This window comes from Centropristis striata, chromosome 5 (genome assembly GCF_030273125.1).
Source record: "Centropristis striata isolate RG_2023a ecotype Rhode Island chromosome 5, C.striata_1.0, whole genome shotgun sequence".
Taxonomy (NCBI): Eukaryota; Metazoa; Chordata; class Actinopteri; order Perciformes; family Serranidae; genus Centropristis; species Centropristis striata.
This window is the reverse complement of record NC_081521.1, coordinates 22,242,632-22,262,846: the sequence shown is the minus strand read 5'-3', so window position 1 is coordinate 22,262,846 and position 20,215 is coordinate 22,242,632. Positions and strand designations below refer to the sequence as shown.

Here is a 20,215-nt window from a genome sequence, read left to right as displayed (position 1 = left end):
TTCACAAGAAAGACACAAGTCAGCAAATATGTTTTCTTCCTGATGTGGTTTTGAGTTGATTCATCCACGCGGTTCCATGGGTGGGAACAAAAGACTCATGACTCAATGGTGTGAGGAAGTGGGAGGACTGCATCAGTAGAATAGTGTTGGTGTTAAATCTCTGAATGGTTTGATATTTGTGTCTAAAATAGTGACGGAGGTGCTGGTGCGCTATTGCCACTCTGAAATGTATACAATAGGGTAACAACTTGCCAAGTTGTAAAAATTTCCCTCTGCTGTTCTTTCTCTTCCTTATAAGGAAGGTTACCAGATTTTATTTCAATAAATCTATCTGTCTTTGTAGTATATAATTCCAGTGTTTCCTGGCTGAGCCACAGTGATGGGAAAAAAGCAGGACTTAAACTAAGTACATTTACTCAGTGATGGTGAAGGCGAACAAGCTTCAGCTTAGAATGGATTTTTCTTTTCTATTATATATATATGTATATTTCATGGCTGGCAAAATAGTTCACAATAAAAAATAGAGAGAAATCAAATTATAACTACTAAAAAAATTATAATTCAACAAACTCAAAATTAATTTCAAAGAGAAAATAAAAATGAAAAAAAAAAAGTGTTTTTTTTTTTCAGTCCGGGCAAAGCAGCCGTGGCCCTATATTTCTATACAATCAAAAAGATTCTCCATGCAATTGAAAATAAAAAATAAAAAAAATAAAAAGTATAGAAAAAATATATTCTAGTATGCACCTTATTTTGTGCAACATAAACTCTGTGGAAGCAGTCTCTGAGCGTTGGCTTTGTATGTGTTTTAGTATAATAAAGAAGTTGGTCTGTTTGGGGGATAAAAATCAAGTGTTTAAGTTAACTTATGACTCTGTGGGTATCTGCAGCTCCGGCTCTGTAGCAGTGACCCTCCATCAGGAGAAAGCTAATGGGTTTAAATGCAGCGCTGCGGCGGTGGTGACCTCTGTCTGCCGCAGGGAGAACGGCTCACACCGGGATAAACACCCTGACCGCTGACGTGAGTATGGCGGCCTGACGGTATGTAGTTTTCATTACCTGGACCTACGAGCTCATGGACATCATGTTGTGGTGACAGTCACTCGGACTCCTCGGCTCATTATCTCGGGACATCAATAATAATTTTTTGTTAGCACCGCTCAGCTCTCGGATCATGTCTTCACAGCCGCGCCGTTAAGTGTCGGTTGGTTGCAGTTGCTTAGCCGTTAGCTCGTGTTTCAGTGAGCCGTTGTGAGCCGTTAGCACACAAGCTAGCTGATGTCTTGTGCGGTCACTAGCTTTCAACGGTTGTCCGCATCATCACCACGACAACGGGCATCCTTCCCCCCCGGCCGTGTGATGGAAGGGTGAGGGGAATGATGCTGAGACTCCTCCACATCCTGCTAACAGGTGAGCCCAGGCTGCTAATCATGGTTAGCTCAGCTATAGATCTGCCTGCTAACTCTAAAGCAGGACAGCTAACTTAGGTAGCTTTATGTGATTATGCAACGGGATTTAACCTAAGCATCAATTGACTTCACTTAGCACAGATTGCTTTGGTTACTTAACCCTCTGGAGTCCATCTATTTATTGAAAATACACATGTTTTATTTACAGTAATAACTTTATTTTTATATGATATGTAGACAAGCTGAGAAAGCGAGTTGAAAGTGCAATCATAGCTTTCACAGTGTGTCATTTGTTTCTAGATCATTTTTTAAAATGTGAATATTCTTTCTACAATGAAACTATTACTATTTCATTTACATGCAAATAGACTATGTTGTAGTTTTATTATTTATTATTTCTGCTGGTTTTGTGTGTATACATGGTAAAAAAAAAAAGGTACTGTTCCAAAGACACCTGTGTCTTTTGTTTGTATTTTGGGTTCCTGGCAGCTTTATACTTTGTTAATTAAAATAAAATGAAAAATCTGACTGATAGCCAAGTTTGTGTTCAGAAAAAGGAGCCATACATGTGATGTAAGTACAGACTGAAAGATGCTAAACAGAGACAGAAATGAATGCATAGGAAGTTGACAAATTTCAACCAAAATCTCCTGGACTTCAGAGGTTTAACCCTCTGGAGTCCACAAAAGCAGCAAAGCATAATTTCTTCATGATGTCACAACTAAATGTTTGATGATAATAAGTAAAACCAGAAATAATGTCAAACCTATTTAGTATAAAACTATAGAACTACATATTATCCTAATTTTGTATCTTATATGTTATATTTGCAACCTGTATTCACATTTGCAACATTAAAAATTCTTACTTGAGCGTGATTATGTTTTGAAAGTAAAACAAACCAAAACATTTCAGATATCCAATTTTATGGCTTTTTTGTGTGTTTCTTTTGGGCTCAAAATGTTGATCCAGTAAATTTAAGTAAAAAAGAATAGTTATCAGGTCATATAGGTGAGGTTGTGCTGAAAAAAATAGATATCAACATGGCATGGTGAACATTAGTAAATTGGCTGAATGAAAAATATTCAAAAACTGACTGAACAGCCCAAGTCTCCGTAGGGTTAACGTTACATTACAAAGAAAGAAAAGTTCTTTCTCATATGACTCCAGAAACGTTATTTGAATTACGACACTAACACAAGCATCTCGTTACCTTACCTGAACTTTTATAATGTAAATCAATTCTCATAGCTTTGCTAACATTAATTATGAACCTCCAAAATATAACCAGTATAATTTACACTCAGTTTACCGGGTATGCCTAGCTCAAATTAAAGCAGTCTGATACAACAGTCCTGTAATCAGTGGTGGAATGTAACTAAGTAGCCTACCTTTACTCAAGTACTCTTCTTGTACTGTGCTTGAGTATATCCATTTTAGGTAACTTTATACTTTTACTCCACTTCATTTTGAGGCAAATATTGTACATATTACTCCACTACATTCAGCAGACAGCTTTGGTTACTTTTCAAGTCAAATCATGAAAAACATGATACATTTAAAGCGAGACATTTTAAAAAAATGTAACCTCCTAACAGTATATTCAGTAGTTTAAATGAGCCCTCCCTTGAGAACATTCAAGCAACATATCTGCTAAATACAATTACAACATAATACACATTCACTGTACAACGACAACAACAGCAACACCACGACCAGCAAAACAATAATTCAACGCATAAAGACACCACAGCACTAGCAACAACAACAAGAATTACACAACATTAACACAGTTGTTTGCTTTTATGCATATTGGGTACACGATAATTTAATTTTAGCCATGATTTCATCTTGAATAGGCTGTTGACTTATATATATGCTATACCTATATGCAATGAACAAGGTGTTAAAACATTTCAAACTACAGCAAACTACCCTGGTAAATGGGGGATTCATTGCAGGACTGTTGAACTTGACCATATTGATTTGGCTTGTGTATGGTGTACCTAATAAACATGAGTGTAAGTAGGTGCTGTTGTTGCCATTTCTAATAGAATTGGATCTGAATTTTTCTGACAATAATTCCATGTTTTGTCATTTCCTCCCAGGCCTGTTAGGTGCTCTGTGGGATGGAGTTAATGCTTTTGGTAAGCCTGGGAATTATATAAATCTGCTTTCATCCATAGCCATCCCCACACTTTACGTCTCTGAGTAATTTTTGTCTGATGCGCAGGTGGTGTTCGACTAGTGGATGGGGAGAACAAGTGTTCTGGCAGAGTTGAGGTACTCCGCCATGACCAGTGGGGGACAGTTTGCGATCATGGCTGGGACTACCGGGAGGCTGATGTGGTGTGCCTGGAGCTGGGCTGTGGCTTAGCTGAATCTGCCCTTCATGGTGCAACATTTGGTGCAGGCAGTGGAGAGATCTGGCTGCGGCATGTCCAGTGCACCGGGCATGAGTCAAGTTTGACACGATGTGCTGTTGTCCTCCACAGTAACGCCTACTGCACCCATGAGAATGATGCAGGGGTGAAATGCTCAGGTGAGACTCCACTTTGTTGGTACATTTTATCTTTCAAGGTAGCAGTGCTGGAAACGAGTCACAGACCTCTGCACAAATCCACTTAATCCACTTTTCCGAGAGTACTTACTTTGTTCACATTTCATAATATCATGCACATTTAGTGATTAACCTGTTTTTACTCACAGGTACCCTTTTAACACCCACCCTCACCCTGCTGTCACCTCACACTGTGTTCTCTTCTGGTGAGGCTGTTCGCTTCGGCTGCAGTGTTCTGCTGGGCCACCACCTCAGTGACTTCCATCTGTACAAGCATGGAGTGTCAACACCGCTGGTCACACAAAGGGCGGATCAGACGCAGACCAGGGTGGAGCTTACACTGTCCGACATGGAGACTTTCCACCAGGGCAGCTACAGTTGTCGGTACAGGATCAAAACCGGCTTCCCTTCTCAGCTGCTCAGCTCTCCACCCAGCAACTCCATCAATATCAGTGTTGGTGAGTCAGTACCGCATTATCTAATTCGTGTGCGCGTGTGTGTGTTTTAATTCTCTTAAGGCACAAGTTGGATTTGAACATTATGGATAGTGAACACAGCATTCAACGTTTTTAGGGAAATCATACTCAAATTAGGTTTACAGTTTATTACATTTCTTTACTGCTGACTTGCAGCATGTGAGATATTTACTTTACAACATATAATAAAATTAAAATACAAGCACAAAAGTCACTTTACCTTTAAAGCTTTATTTGCTGAGACATGCAGTCAGGAAAAAAAGCTAGATCAGTGGACCTTTGAGTTTAGGTTATTTATTCTCACTGCTACTCTGTATTGTCATTCTTTGTTTAATTGTAGCTATGTTGCATGTAATTGACTTTCATTTATTTATTTCAGTTGTCCATATATGTATAATATATATTGGCAATTGACAATAATTCAATGTTCAGATTTTTTTAGTTTGTTGGTAATATAAATGGTGCTGTTTCTTATTAAGCAAAAATCTAGAAGGTAACCCCACATTTTATTTTAGAATAGTTTCTGAAAACATTTAAGATTTACAATAATCATTGTACTGGTACATTTCAGGCCCAAGTTGGGTTTGAAAAAAATCCACATCTTTTCAAAAGAGGTTGAATTATTTTTTGTTTCCTGATCAAACATCTGCATAACCCTAAAATAACCTATTTAATTTCTCTTTGGCTGATCACAGTGGAACTCCTGACTCCACAACACTGGTACAACACGTCCACTGAGGCCCCGGCTGGTTCCGTCATTAAAGGCCACAATTTTAACATCACCTGCTCCACCCCGCAGCAGTACCCTGGAGGTTCCTTCCAGCTGCGTCTGATACGCTCCAACGGCACAGTGCGCCAGTCCCTGCCTGCCCTCACCCCGTCGGTCACTTTCACTTTTCCCAATGCACAGAGCTCCAACGAGGGCTACTACTACTGCCTGTATCGGGTCCAGATGGGTGGACGCACCTTTGTCTCCAGAGAGAGCCAGCCCCTGCCTATAGCCATCAGAGGTGACACTAATAATATCATGAAGACAGATCAGTAATATTCAGTCATGGAAAAAAAATATTAGACCACCCTTGTTTTCTCCTTGCTTTATTGTTCATTCAATGCCTGGTACAACTAAAGGTACATTTGTTTGGACAAATATAATGGTAACAACAAAAATAGATCAGAAACAGTTTAATTTTACAGCTGATATCTAGCCATTTTGGTTATTATCATGAAAACCATGGGAAAAAAATTATCATTTTAATTGTCCAAACAAATGTTCCTTTAGTTGTACCAGGCATTAAAATGAACAAGAAATTGAAGAGAACAATGGTCTAATATTTTTATCCATGACTGTAGGTACTAAAGAATAGCATATGTATCATACACATACACATCATATGTGATGAAGAAAAACAGGATTCCAAAATATTCCTATTAATTCATAAGATTCGATATATAGGCCTGTCACGATAATTACTATATTGACTTATCATTCGATATATAAAAATGAACATAATATTTTTTTTCTGGACTCAATATATTGTCGTTCACATGCGTGACTTCTTGTGCTTTTTTGTGTTGTATTTAAAATAATGCTGCAAATTTTTGACACACAGTACCAATTGGCAAAAAAATACCCTATTATTGCCAAGCTGCCATTCCAGCTGTTTATGTTATTTTAATGATAAAATAATATAATACATAATATTTATCTCAGTGCAATTTTTTTGTTAACAGAGCCTGAAAGTCTATTTTATTTGTTTTGGTTGGAGTTTATTTATTTATGTTTTATTTATCTATGATATTTTATAATGTCTTTTCAACATTTCAATTTCAATGTTTAATATTCTCGAGATTTAAAAATTCATTGCTGTGGAAAAGGATGTACTTATTATGCTCTAATATCATTATAAAAAGAATACAACAATGCTATTGTTTATCGTGATAGTTTCTGGGAAAATATATTGTTCTAAAAATGTGTTATAGTGACAGGCCTATCCATAGATATTCCTGACCTAATACAATGTTTTTCAGTAGATGAAAACCAACCCTGTGCGTAACTTACAGATAACTCCTCTCGCCCTCAGATCCAGCTCCAGTGCTGAGTCCAATGGTAATCAGCTGGCTTGTGTCTGGCCTCACATTCGTTGTAGCTGTTATCGTTATAGTCATTGTGGCCAAGGTGCTGTGTAACAAGGAGAAGAAGCCCACTGAACTGGAGCGAGAGACTAGAACCTGTAAGTTCCTTTTCCATCAGAGAAAGCCTTTGAGCTTTAAACAGAAATGTGTTGTTGATTTTTACGAAACCGAGTAATGAATGTGTTTCCTTCTACAGGTGTTGACAACACTTATGTTGCCTTATCAATTAACAAGCTATGATGGGGTATGCAGGCAACAGAAAACACACTAAAGGTATTAAAAGCCATAATTCTTGATATGGTGCTTAGAAAATAATATTTACCCTGGGAAGTTTCATGTTTTGTTATTTTACAGCAGTGAATCAAGGAGGTTAGCCGTTACTAAATTTTATTGCTATAGCGCATTTACAGACGGCTGAGCTGCACCAAAGTGCTTCACATAAAAGTGCATAAAGTGCAATAAAATACAGGATTTACAAAGGTGAAAGAAACAAAAAGGGTTAAAAGACATTGCCTGCAAGAGTTAAAATAAAGCAAAAAAAAAAAACGACTGAAATCACACATGGGTGAACTCCATGTAAGTAATTATGTGTGTGATCAATTAAATCTTCAACTGGATTGTTTCTGTCCATATTAATGCAGATTAAAAAAATGTCTCAAAAGCTAGATGGTAAATTTACCTGAATGCAACCAAAGTCCACCCAAACATGATTGGTTAATACTAATGGAACTACTATACAATACTACTAATGGATAGGGCTGAGCGAGATGGACCAAAAGTCATATCCCGATATGTTAAGGCTGAAGATATTTATCTTGATATTTTTAACTCAAACTGAGAGCAGATTTTCAGTCAAAGTTAAATATGGCATGTCACAATTAGTTTAATTGAAACCATTTATTTAAGTGAACATAAATACTGTATAACAGGAGTACCTTTTCTTAAAATCAAAGCTCCATAAAGCGCACATTTAAATAAAAAAAAATAAAAAAAATAGCATATGAAATATAAGCCAATCTTTTAAGCCAAACCCTAGTAAGGGCAGCATTTATTTATTTTATATATATATATATATATTTTTTTTTTTTAAACTATTTCGATATATATGCGATATGGCCTACTTACATACGACATTTAAAAATATATCGCTATATTTTTTATATCGCCCAGCCCTACTAACGGAAACGCTTGCAATACCAGAAACGTGTCCCGTTGCATACAGAATCTGCATTAACATGCTTATCTGTTCAGGTGTGCCCTATTAAAGGAGCTGAATACTTGACACATGGTTTTTATTTGGGTAATTAATAAATCATATTGTAAAAGCATTAAAAAGAATAAAACATGAAAACTTCTGAGGGGTGAATATTTATTTATAGGCACTTTTTGTTGTTGTTTATCATCATCTGTGTCCATGTTTGTTGATTGTGCCACACTAGTAAATGAAAGTGAAGCATTTTGTGTTTCTTCTTTCCAGCAGTGTCACGAGTGGCTGGACAGTCAGAGGGCTCATACTGCATCCATCATGGATTCAGTCAGCAGATGTAAAACAGAACCAAATTGCTTGGTCAGTCATCCACCACACGTTTGGGAAAGTCCAGTACAGGTTGGATGAGGCAGTTTTTAATGGACTCTAACACAGACTACATTACACCATACTTCAGACAGGTGTAACTTCTGGGAAACAATGGATATAAGTAGTGTTTAAGCCTTGTATTATGTATAGATGTGAGCTAACGGCCACAGAAGACAAAGTAGAAACAATTTCCAGTTCAAAGTCAGATTCACTCAGACTCGGCTACTGCCATGACGCCAGATGTATGGAGTGGAAAACTGCAACTACAAGCTAAACTGGGGAAACTGAAAGGTGTCCCTCAGGTCTGTGTAAATGCAGTTTAAAAATATTGTTTTGTATTTATTACCAGGTAACACTGACAGGCTCCACTCGCTTATTATGTACTTGCTTCTACAGATCAATGATCCTTAAAGGATTAGATGTTTTTGTATTTTAAGTCTAACCCTACTATGCATCTTACGTCATTTACAATATGTACATAACTGCACTTAAAGTTGGTGAATAGAACCTGTAGATGATTAAAATGCTGCTGTTGTTGGAGCTTCTGGGTAATGTGTTTTGTTTGAGTCAAATATTACTGCATGAACTGTAGCTTCATATGCAACATCACATCAAACTACTGAAGAGGAAAGAGCTTTAAGCATTATGTGTATTATAATTGATTTATTTTATACCCTCTATTATTAAAACATTTCTAATGTATTGTTGCACTTTAACAAACTGCTGCGCATCAAATGTTCATATACAAGCTCTTTAATAGTGACAGCAATACAAAACACATCACATCAAAATGTACAGGATGTAAAAGTTTGATTATGTTCTACAAATATGTGATGTATGTTTACTGAAACAAAGCAAAAACATGGCTTTATAGGTCGTATAAACCATTCAAAAACGTTAACGTTTCCCAACTACTTATGAAACACTGAACAAAATCAATAATTATATCCCAATTATTCCTACAAAACCACTGAGGCACTTGCATTACAGTTGGTCTGGAAACAATCCCAGCTGTACTTCATTATAATTTATTATTATAACTGTCAAAAAGGAAGCATTGTTATACCTCAAGAGTATATAAAGGATTTGGTCTCCTTATTAGTAATATACACAGAATCGTGGACCATTAGACACCCTTAGCACCAAGTACTGCAATACTGAAAAAGGATCATTTTGGGACGCTCAATAGATCTGGTAGGAGACTTCTGATACTGAACTTTAGATTAATTAATACACTGTAACACAAGTTCAGGTGTTTGGTTTTGAAACATGGACTCATTCTATCCAGTTTATTCTAGTGCTAAGAAAAATAACTCAATGTGGTAAAAATCTGGTGAGATGACTTCTTTTCTTGAAGAAATCTGAATTTTAAACCATGTTCTATGAAGTATAACGACAGATTTGTGTCTAATCTTTGTCTATCGCTGTCAAGAGTTGAATGATGTGAATAATTTTAAAAAGTGTCCACATCTTATTGTGAATTGCAGAGGCAAACGGGCAACAAGGCTCATCACAATAAAATGGAGTTGACAGGCAGTTTGTGATGCTTTCTGTACCAAACAAAACTCACAATCAACATAAAAATGTCTCTTTCTAAACAGGAAACATCTTATTATGATAATCAGCTGATATTTAATTGCTGGCATCAAAATCTGTGGCACAATATGACATACAAGTCAAACACCAGTGGGTGCAACGTGCGGTGGATGACTATCTCTAGAACTGCACAGGTAAGAGGAAGAGGGATTGTGTATTTTTGAGTGGTATCTCCTTTTAAAATGTGGCATCTTCAACTATTTTAGTAGTTCTGCTGTAGTGAAGCTGGGTGAGAAGTTCAACTATAAACATAAGCAAGCAAGCAAGTAAACTGCAATTATAAAGCATAAAAATATTGCATAAAGCCCAATTTCAGCAATGTCAAAAATAAAGGCATCAACCAAAATACATTCACCCGATTTAAAATGCACAACAAAGTAAAAATCATTCTATTCCTTTAAGGGATTCATTTTCCTCCATATTGGAAAAAACTAAGTAGAGGAAGACTGCAATAGCCAGGAAGATCACAAACTGAATCCAGAGCGGGACGAGGCGAGATGAGTTTTGTGCCTTTGGAGCTTCTTGAGATTTCATTGGTGTCGATTGCAGGTAGGAGTTTCTGTAAGTGGACGGTGAGTCGTACATGGAGGGCCTGAAAGGGAATTAAATGATGTTTGCTTCAGTGAAGAATTATAATTCTCACACAAACAAAATATTTTTTCACCTATACATTTAGAGAAAAAATTATGACACTATTTGACTATAAATACACTTACCCATCAGCAAAGTCTCTTCCTCTGTATTCAGGCTTTGACTTTGAGTAGGTTGAGTAGGATGCTCTGCAGAGACACATAAAAGAGGACATTTGTGTGTGTTTATACCCCTCACCAACTGGGACCAAAACGACATCAACTCAAGACTTGTATGATTATAACTTACTCTTGTTCATATTCCCTCTCATTCCACTCTGGTCTGGACCTCATGTAAGCCCCACTAGATGGACAAGAAAAAAAATGATTATGGAATTAGACTTATTTATATTTTCTTATTTGATTTACTGAAAAAGAAGAGGCAATGTTTGGAGCTGATAATAAACAGATTTGTAAGTTAACTGACCTGTCTCCTGCCCCTTCACTCCTCACCTGCAAAATTGGAAGCAGTAATAATAAATAATGCTGTTTTACAAAAATGTTAAAAACAAATGAAACTGTGTCTAACAGCTGCTAGAATTAATTACCATTTAATTTTTTTTGTATCTCTGGCCTTCCATGGGACGCCCCTACTCAGTCAATTACAAAACAAATGAGTATTAAGTCCTGTTTTATTGACAAATATGTAAATTTGTGCTATATACATATCATTGAAAATTATTTTGTTGTTAAAATCAGGTGGAAAAATCTTGACACTGGCAGCTCAAATCACAAGGTTAGGAGCTCATAGCATTAGTGAACTTATACGAACTTAACAATATTACTGACAGGTTTTTATAATGTCCTGTTGATTTTAACACTTGATACCATTTTTGTGAAAAGAAAACATTTTTGTGCATTTTTTACCAATAGTTTTCATTGCATTTATTATTTATTAGGCAAGTAATGAAAAAACGGTGTGGACAGAGATACTTACAGGGGTCCTGTATTCATAGACGACTTCCTCCTGCTCTGAAATCAAACAAAACAATAAGGTTCAATGTCAACATAAGTGTACTTTTCCTTTACACTCTTACCTAGACATTTGTGATATTTGTGGTTCACACAAGTACAGTCCAGTTAGTGCTGAACCACCTGATCAACATCCTCTCTTTTTAATTTAAACACAGTAAGAGCACAGAAGTTACCACTTGTTTTGTTGCCAGTGGTTGAAAGTAACTAATTACATTTACTCATGTACTGTACTTGAGCACAGTTGTGATGTAGTTTTACTTGAATATTTCCATTTTATGTAACCTTATACTTGTAATCCACTACATTTTTAGGTGAATATTGTACTTTTTACTTCACTACATTTAGCTGACAGCTTTAGTTACTTTTCAGGTCGAGATTTAACATAAACCTGATCAATTTAAAGTGATTTGACATTTTGAAATTTCACGTTGAAATTAAACCTTAAACCTCATTACATTTTGCTGAGAAGATAAAGTTAATCCTTGAGAAAATTAAAATGCTGCTTACACATTTGCATAAATAATAATAATAATCCAATAATTTATTTGGGACATATATAACAATACGAGTTGGCCCATTCTGCATAATGAGTATTTTTACTTTTGATACTTTAAGTACATTTTGATGCTGGTACTTTTGTACTTTTACTTAAGTACGTTTTGAATGCAGGACTTTTACTTGTAGTGAAGTAAATTCACAGTGTGGTATAAGTACTTTTACTTAAGTAAGCTAAGTAAGTAATGTATATCAGCTCATAAATTAAACTCTTATGAGCCATTTTTGTTGTTATTGCTTTTTGCAACTGTTTGTTGCACATTATTTATATGATTTTGGTTATAATCAAGAAAACCATGGAAAATGGCTTGATATCAGCTCTTAAATTAAACTCTTATGAAACATTTTTGTTGTTGTTATATTTGACCAAACAAATGTACCTTTAGTTGTACCAGGCATTAAAATGAACAATACATTGAAGAAAACAAAGGTGGTCTAATATTTTTTTTCCATGACTGTAACTGATAAACCTCAGAATTAGTTTGTAACAGCACGGCTAAATATTCCAGTTATGAATGTAGATTTCCCAGGTTTTCCCTGCCTTTAAAGCTTGAGTATTCAGTGCTATTGGGAGTGTAAATGATAGATAAAAGTACAAATCCCAGTTAGTTACCCTCTTCTCTGTAGAAGGTTTTGTCAGGTGATGGTTTTGTTTTTCTCCCTTTGGCCATGGCTTCTTTCAGTTTCCTTTCATACAGACTTCTGGTGGAGTCTTGAGGACAAAAAAAAGTCTGTCAACGTACATTTGAGACATGATAAACAAGTATACACACAGAAATTCAGCTACTCCTACAGAGGGGAGAAGCCTGGCTTATTATGATAAGCCAGGCTAATTTAAGTGAGAGATTCGTTCCATCAAAGTGGTTTGTGTGACTCCCCGCTCAGTAACCATGGTAACTTACACCACTGAACTAGCCTGCTCCGGGGCAGGCTAACTGTCGAGCTTACTTTAGCCATAGATATATATATATAAACACTTTCTTATATATATCTATGACTTTAGCTGTGTCAAATAATTCCCGACGGACGGAAACAAAATCCCAAATGTAAGTTCCGCCACGTTTCTGTTCGCGCGCGCGTCACTTCTGTCATGTCCGTGAAGAAAGTTTAGACTTAGTTTTTTTATGTTACAGTCTGGTTTAGACCTTTCTTCTTACAATGTGACAAGGCATGAATTGATATACCTATTTCAGTCAGTCTATTGTTTAATTCATACAACTTTTGTTTTGGAATGAACCCTTTATTTGAAAGCTAAACATGTACAATTTAAGAAAAATGTGTAAAAGTTTTTTAGTAGTCCATTATTAATTCAATTTGTCCTAGCTGTTAAGACAAAAAAATGGATTAAGTGCAGTCTAAACCAGGACCTTCTGCTATGGTAAAATGTATACTTACATCATTATCTAGTTACTTTATCTCCAATTTAATTATTACATTTTTAGCTTTTTGTCTCCAGATCGAGTTTTTGGTTTTCAGTTCCCATAAACATATGACGCTTGCAGATCGCGCTGACATCCTGTAAAAGAAAACGCTGATTATGTAGTTGCCAATTATTTAATTTCTCAGTTTCATCGTCGCTTGCTGGAGTAGTTGTTCCAGCTGTGTCCTGCAGCACGGTGCATGGTTATACACAATCTGAAGAATGAAGATACAACCCAACTATTATTACGTTTTCACTTGTACAAGTCGTTTTTTGGCTGTTCAGATCCCTCATGTTGAGATGTAACAATAATTAATATATGACAAGGTTACTTCGCCAAGTTAGGCCAGTTTACAGTAAATTAATTTTAGGTGCGAGTTCTCCCAACTTAGCCTACAGCTAACTGTGAACATAGAGCTGTTACTATCCAGCCTACTGATAATATAACCACTCTTATTGTATCTAGTGATCTAATTGATATTTTTTAACAACTACAAATAACACAATAAGTAGGATTGAATTACTCGTGCACTTTATCAGTCTGCAAGTTTTTTGCCATGCCATCTCCCTGGCTCTGTTAATGGCAGTAGTATAGTCTGTTATTGTGACCGTCACTTTATATTCTTCATAATGCTCCAACAGTATCGTTTACTCGGCTGCCGAAGAAAAATCAGCGCTGCTTTTCACCACTTTTTGAGACATTTTATTGGCTGATCCCGGCTGTTCCACGATCGATTAATACGGGCTGCTTATATACTGCGCGCTGGCGCACAATGCTGTATAGCCTGAGTTAACGTTGACTAGACTCACTGAGCTGTTAGTGGAACGGATTTGGCCTGAAGTGAAAGTTGGTGTTAATTCTAACCAGGCTTTTTCAGTGAAGCCGCGGTTTGTTTAGCCGCGTTGATGGAACACCCCTCTGGAGTTATTAAGTTCACACAGGCAGTGGAGGCCTGAGAAGTTAGCTGCTGTGAACGTTGAATCAAAATCGGGCGCAAAGTAGCCGTTGAACGTGAGACACTCACCGACCACAGGCCCGTGTTTGATCCCATACTCATCCAGCAGCTCGCTGATCTCCTGCGCAGATTTATTGCTAAGCGAAGACATTTTTGTGACTTGATTTGTCAGTTAGGATTCTTGTGTAGTGTAGTTTTTGTGTGTTCTTGTTTCGATTAAGCCAAAGACGGACAACGGTAGCTCCTCCCACCGATAGGGAGCTCGTTTTGTTGCCCGGGGTGACGGGGATGATTCTCTGTGGAGTCGAACGGCACCTTAAAATTACGGAGAGAGAATTAAACCCCGCCCTCTTTTGTTGATCCACGTAAAGAAAACAAACGCGTTTCCCGTCAAACGTTGCATAATATCCGTTCGACACATTCTTCTTCTATGGTTTCTTAATTTTTGTCTGGTTTATTCTCAGAAACGAAGCAGCGCCACCTGCTGTAAAATTATATTTATACAGTCATGGAAGAAATTATTAGACCACCCTTGTTTTCTTCAATTTCTTGTTAATTTTAATGCCTGGTACAACTAAATTATTATATTGGACAAATATTATATTGGACAAATATAATGATAACAACAAAATTAGCTCATAAGAGTTTTATTCAAGAGCTGATATATAGCCATTTTCCATGGTTTTCTTGATAATAACCAAAATCATGATCAAGAAAAACATGGAAAACGTCTGTATTTATTAACGCTAATGCTTATTCTAATGGTAGTAGTGAAGCTAATGCTAAATAAAAAAAATATAAATAAATAAAATTAAATAAAATTAAATAATTAAATAAATTAAATAATTAAATAAATATTTTTAATGTTGGAATACAACAAAGAAGTATTCCTAAGTTAAAAGTAGTAATATCAAAATGTATATGTAAAATACTATATTACACGTAAAAGTCACATCTATTTATATTATTACTGTTGTATTACAGATAGAAAAGTGCAATTAATTCAACCACTTAACATCCTGTTGGATAGTTTAATCTGTATGAATGTATTTCTTTTTTAAGATCAATTTTGTGTGTAAATATAACAGATACTTTTAGATAAGATTTTGCAGTTTAAATAAGCCAATCATTATTGAATGTTCATTACTTGAGAACACGACTCATGTACAGTTTATACCAACAAGATAGATCTTTATTAAGCACAAAATTGCATATTACAGATAACAACACAAGCTTGAATGTTAGCACTTTACATCGCATTTTTACAAGAAGATATTTTTCATGTCATTTTGGATTTTACTTTTATTACCCGGAAGCATGTGAACAAGTTTTTTAAGCCTGAAAATTAATGTTTGCCCTAGGAGAATGACACATGGCTGAACCAGCCCTCTTGGTCTGTGGCAAACCAGAACATCAGCAGTCCTGCCAGGATCACCAGACCCATCTTCAGTGTCAGCTTCAACATGCTGAAACACTGCAGAAACAAAGGACAGAGAGGGAAATTAACCAAACAACTCAGGAACAAATGAACAAAGTAAATGTTCAGTAAAGGCCAGTGAGTACACACTTTGTGTTTCCTGGTACAAATGTGTGTGTTGCTGAGGTCTGGCACGTTCTCTGGGACCTGAGTGATCGGGGGATCACAAGCCGGTGTTATTTGTGTGGTGTCGTCTGGCTCTCTAAGTTCCTGGACAAAGTAAAATCAGTTTAAAACATTTTTTCCTACCATATGTGTTCATGTACATATGTTTTTTTGTGCTCGTTTGTGTCCACATGCAAACCTCAGAGGTTTCTGCAGAGCTCAGGTCCTCCTCCCCTTCTGTGGAGCTGCTAAGTGAATCTCTGTCACTGCTGAGAAACAAGCAAGCAGAATCAGTTTATTAGACATTGTAATATGTATATATATATATATATATATATATATATATATACATATATACATATATATATATGGAAAGTCATGGAAAAAACTATTAGACCACCCTTGTTTAATAATAATGATTTTGGTTATCAAGAAAACCATGGAACATGGCTAGATATCAGCTCATAAATTAATTTTATTAATTGATTTACTCTTATGAGCTTTTTGTGGTCTATGGTGGTCTAATAATTTTTTCCATGACTGTAAATATAATAAAAGGTTTAGTAATTCTGCTCACCTGTCAGTTTCATAGCGAATTACTTGAGAAAGTGGATCAGCACAAAACTGGACTTTTATCTGCCTCTCTATAAAATCAAATGGAATTGATGAATAATTAAAAATGCTATTCCATATAAAGACAACACCTTTCATCACCTTCACTCACCTTCTCTTTCATTCTCTTTATCGCTGTCATCATAAAACTTGTAGAAAGCCTTGATCCTCTCCTTTTCTTGCTCCCAGTTCCTCTCCTCTTCGTACTCGTCGTCTCCCAGCTGTCCCAGCTCGCTGCTCGCTGAGGCTTCTGGTTCAGATGTGAAGAAGAAGTCGTCATCCAGGGATCCCTGGTTAGAGGGGCTTGTTGCTTTTGTGTCCACAGAGTAGCTGTTGATGTCGTCTGCAGGATGCTGATTCATTTCTGAAAGTGGTGTTTCCGCCTTGTCTGCGTCCTCTGTGGTTAACAGGTCTTCAGACAGAAGGGTGCCAGTTGTTAACAAATCTGGATTCCAGATTATGTTAAAATCTGCTGGATCGACACTGTTGTAGTTGTCAAAAAACGCTTCTCTGCTCCCATCGAGACTCCCCTTGTTGATGCTTTCAAGATCTTGTGCACACATACCATCAAAGAGGTCCTTATAGCTCTTCTTTTCTTGGACTTCATCATCACTGGAGCTGTAGGAATCACTCTCACCTGTCTCACCTCCGTCATCAGACCCTGTTAAAGCTGCATCTCTGCTGCCCAGATAGCCATCCCCCTCCTCTTCAGTGTCCTCAGCTTTTCCCACCGATCTTACATCTGTCACAGCTCTCTCCAGCTGATTACTCTCTTGACTTTTCCCTCCATCTTCTACATATTCACACGAGGAAAAGTCTGAGGGATAATCTGCAAAGCTCTCACCTGCGTCTTGGTGCTCCTCCCCTGAGAAATCCTTCATTTTCTCTTCACATTCTTCATTATCAACCTCAGCAACGAGATCCTGCAGATTCTGCACCGATATTTCCGGAAACTCTAAACTGGCCTTCGTCGGACTGTCTCTGCAAGGATTCTCAAGCTCCTGCTCGAAGCACAGAACATTTTCTTCTTGTTCGATTTTCATGCCCTCACATTCAGAATCACAAGAGTCCTCTGCTTTTTCTTCTTCTTCCCTGTCTTGCTCATTCTCTTCAATTCCGTCACCTTTTATCATCATTTCACTGCCATGTTCAGGGACTCTCTCAAAGTAGGACGCCTCCTCGTCGCTGTCACTCTCACCTTGCTCCTCATTTCTAACTTGAGGGTTTTCAGCACCCTGCGGGGCCAGAGGTTGTCCCTCAGCAAAAATCCTGTCCTCTTTATTACAATCGCAAAACTCATCACCGCAGCAAACTGACCTCAACAAATCCCCCGGTTTCTCTCCTGTCCCTGTATCCTCTTCATCGTCATCTTCTCCAGAGACAGAGCCTTCCTCTTCAGACTCTGAGCTTGTGTAATCCTCCTCCAGTGTTTTGGCCCTGCTCACGGCCACTAAACCTTCAAAATCCTTGTCGTCGCTTGTATCATCACACTGCTCTTCAGTCACACTTTCACTCATTTCTGTATCATCTTTCATGCTAGACAAAACTGCAGATTGAGCAGCCGCTTCCTGTTGCAGAGCCTCGTCTTCTTTTGTTAGAAAGTTTTCTTGAGAGATGTCAAATCTTTCATCAAAATTTAAATTCTCAAAATCCAAATCTCCATCAGGGAATGATGGAGCAGCTGTTTCTGTAACAACATTATCATGAGAAAATTGAATACTTATAAAGAGGTAAAAAAGAAAAAAAGTAATAAATACCACAAGACTTATTTCTTACCTGAAAAAGCATCACTAAGAAGATCAGCAATACTTTGCTCCATCTTTTCAAAAAAAGGGGAAACAATAGTTTATATAGAAGAAGTCATATGAAGACAAACATTACTGCATTGCCGAAAGATAATGTCTTCTCAGAAAGGAAGAGAGCGGCAAGCAACTCTCGTCCGTTGTTGCTTCAAGTGGCTTCCTGTCAAACACACGGTGCATAAATTACATATTAAAACCAATAAATGTGTTTAAATATACAACAACTACAAATTTTACATTATGTAAGCCTTACCACAAACATTATAATCATCAAAATGTGAAGAAAAGTCTCTCTAAATCACAAAAGTCATGTTTTGTGTTGCTGCAGGATCTTACCTTCATGAGCTCATGAAATGATGTCAGCTTTGATGTGGTTTTGGTTTCAGATGCACAATATAAACTCCAGCAGCTGAACACGCTGTTCCTTCACGCTGAAACAGTTTGGTGTCTTATGTAACTTAGATGAGTGCTGTGCCACTCTGATGAAGAGTTAGACTCATTTCAAAAGAACAAGTGTGATCAGTGAATATATAGTTGGGAACTTTATTTTGCCAAGTAAATTCAAGTAAAATGACACTTAAAATCAAGACGTCCTGGTTTGTTGGTGGTTGTCCTACAGCTCATTGCGGAGGAGGTAGCGGTGGTTGGGCTTCAGGTCAACTTCTACAGGAAAGTGATCGCTCACTTCAAGAGCCTAAATGTACCATTAGAAGAACAGAATTTGAAAATGATCATTTTAAGTATAACTGAACTAAAGAAAGCAATTTTTGTTTACCTCTTCCTCTGTGAGATGGAAATTCTCTTTAAAGTTGAACGGTTGAGCTGAACCTGGCACTATGCTGGAAATAAGCTCAAGTCCATGAACAATGATCCTGTTTGGAAATGTAAAATAAATAGATTGTGAAGCATTGCTTTGCAGCAGAAAGCCCTTATAATAATAATGTGGTAGACAGGTGGCAAAAATACATTTAACTGCTGCCCCTGGCCACAGCAGTACATTGCTTAGCCACTAAGGATGGGAATAATTAATCGATTAATAGTCGTTAAGATTTTGGTCGATCAGTGGAATTTTTAATTGATCTGTGTATTTTTTTTATTTTTATTTTATCTATGACTGCCTATCAGTACTGACTGCCGATCGTTCAGTTTTGTGGCCGTACGTCAATAAGCCAATGAGCTGAGAATTAAATTGGATAAAGCTACAGTTTGCAAACTAAAAGTTGCAATAACAATTATAAAACACACAGAAATACAAGAGTATTAATTTGAGCAAAACTAGCTTACTGTATCAAACCTTGCTAGCATGAATTACTAGGTATAATTTGATCCAAATCTTATTTGAACACAAAACACACTTAAATATGCAAGATTTCTGTGAAAACCAACCTCATGACTCTTCGGGGGCTAAAACATAAAACATTGAACTCCTTGACATTATCTTTACAGTTTAATCTCACTTGTTTTAGTTTAAAGATCAACAGGATCAAGTCTCTTTTCGTCCTTTCAAAATAAAAGCGCCTGTTATCAAAATAGGCTTTTGCACAGTATTATCTAATATCTTTTATTGTACTCATGTATGCATAGCGATTAATCGATTCATTGATCGTTAACGTTACAGATGTTCAAGTCGGCAGGTTTCTCCCAAACGCCCATCCCTATTAGCCACCATAGGTAATACACGGACTATTGATAAGCACCTCAAAAAATCCCACTTCAATAAACCCGAACTATCCCTTAAACATCATGTGAAATCATGTGTCCTCTTTATGGAGTGTATAGATTGTTCAGTACAGACAGTCACTGACCTGTCATAGGCACAGTGTGTCTTCTGACGGACTGTAGTGTCTTGCTCATCTCCAATTAGCCAGCGAAATTTGGGGTCACTCCTCAAGCGCACAGCTCTCCATCCCTTGATGGTGACGTAGCTGCAACCG

The 20,215-nt window shown here is 37.0% G+C and overlaps 3 protein-coding genes and 1 long non-coding RNA gene across 5 annotated transcripts; 1 reads left to right on the top strand and 3 right to left on the bottom strand.

Annotated features, from left to right (window-relative positions):
- Window positions 1–890: 890 nt before the first annotated feature.
- Window positions 891–8,694, top strand: si:ch211-150o23.3 (deleted in malignant brain tumors 1 protein). 2 transcript variants are annotated; one of them, XM_059333150.1, is made up of 8 exons: window positions 891–1,410; window positions 3,518–3,556; window positions 3,643–3,951; window positions 4,119–4,427; window positions 5,141–5,455; window positions 6,527–6,676; window positions 6,775–6,851; window positions 8,059–8,694. In XM_059333150.1, the coding sequence occupies exons 1-7, from the start codon at window positions 1,377–1,379 to the stop codon at window positions 6,816–6,818; spliced, it is 1,200 nt and encodes a 399-aa protein (XP_059189133.1). In that variant the 5' UTR covers window positions 891–1,376; the 3' UTR covers window positions 6,819–6,851; window positions 8,059–8,694. The 2 variants fall into 2 exon arrangements, with proteins under 2 accessions (XP_059189133.1, XP_059189132.1); XM_059333149.1 differs by having other exon boundaries at window positions 892–1,410; window positions 8,056–8,694.
- A 195-nt stretch (window positions 8,695–8,889) lies between these two features.
- On the bottom strand, window positions 8,890–14,639 carry LOC131971625 (emerin-like). The gene is made up of 7 exons (XM_059333151.1): window positions 14,355–14,639; window positions 12,523–12,621; window positions 11,317–11,351; window positions 10,807–10,832; window positions 10,630–10,683; window positions 10,467–10,529; window positions 8,890–10,342 (listed from the first exon to the last, which is right to left on the bottom strand). The coding sequence occupies exons 1-7, from the start codon at window positions 14,434–14,436 to the stop codon at window positions 10,135–10,137; spliced, it is 567 nt and encodes a 188-aa protein (XP_059189134.1). The 5' UTR covers window positions 14,437–14,639; the 3' UTR covers window positions 8,890–10,134.
- Window positions 14,640–15,466: 827 nt separating this feature from the next.
- On the bottom strand, window positions 15,467–18,887 carry si:dkey-183p4.10 (uncharacterized). The gene is made up of 7 exons (XM_059333148.1): window positions 18,618–18,887; window positions 18,256–18,441; window positions 16,592–18,166; window positions 16,445–16,511; window positions 16,067–16,136; window positions 15,853–15,972; window positions 15,467–15,759 (listed from the first exon to the last, which is right to left on the bottom strand). The coding sequence occupies exons 2-7, from the start codon at window positions 18,296–18,298 to the stop codon at window positions 15,643–15,645; spliced, it is 1,992 nt and encodes a 663-aa protein (XP_059189131.1). The 5' UTR covers window positions 18,299–18,441; window positions 18,618–18,887; the 3' UTR covers window positions 15,467–15,642.
- Window positions 18,888–18,945: 58 nt separating this feature from the next.
- Window positions 18,946–19,785, bottom strand: LOC131971626 (uncharacterized). The gene is made up of 3 exons (XR_009394395.1): window positions 19,668–19,785; window positions 19,057–19,153; window positions 18,946–18,975 (listed from the first exon to the last, which is right to left on the bottom strand). It is a non-coding gene; the product is annotated as an uncharacterized LOC131971626 (long non-coding RNA).
- Between the last annotated feature and the right edge of the window lie 430 nt (window positions 19,786–20,215).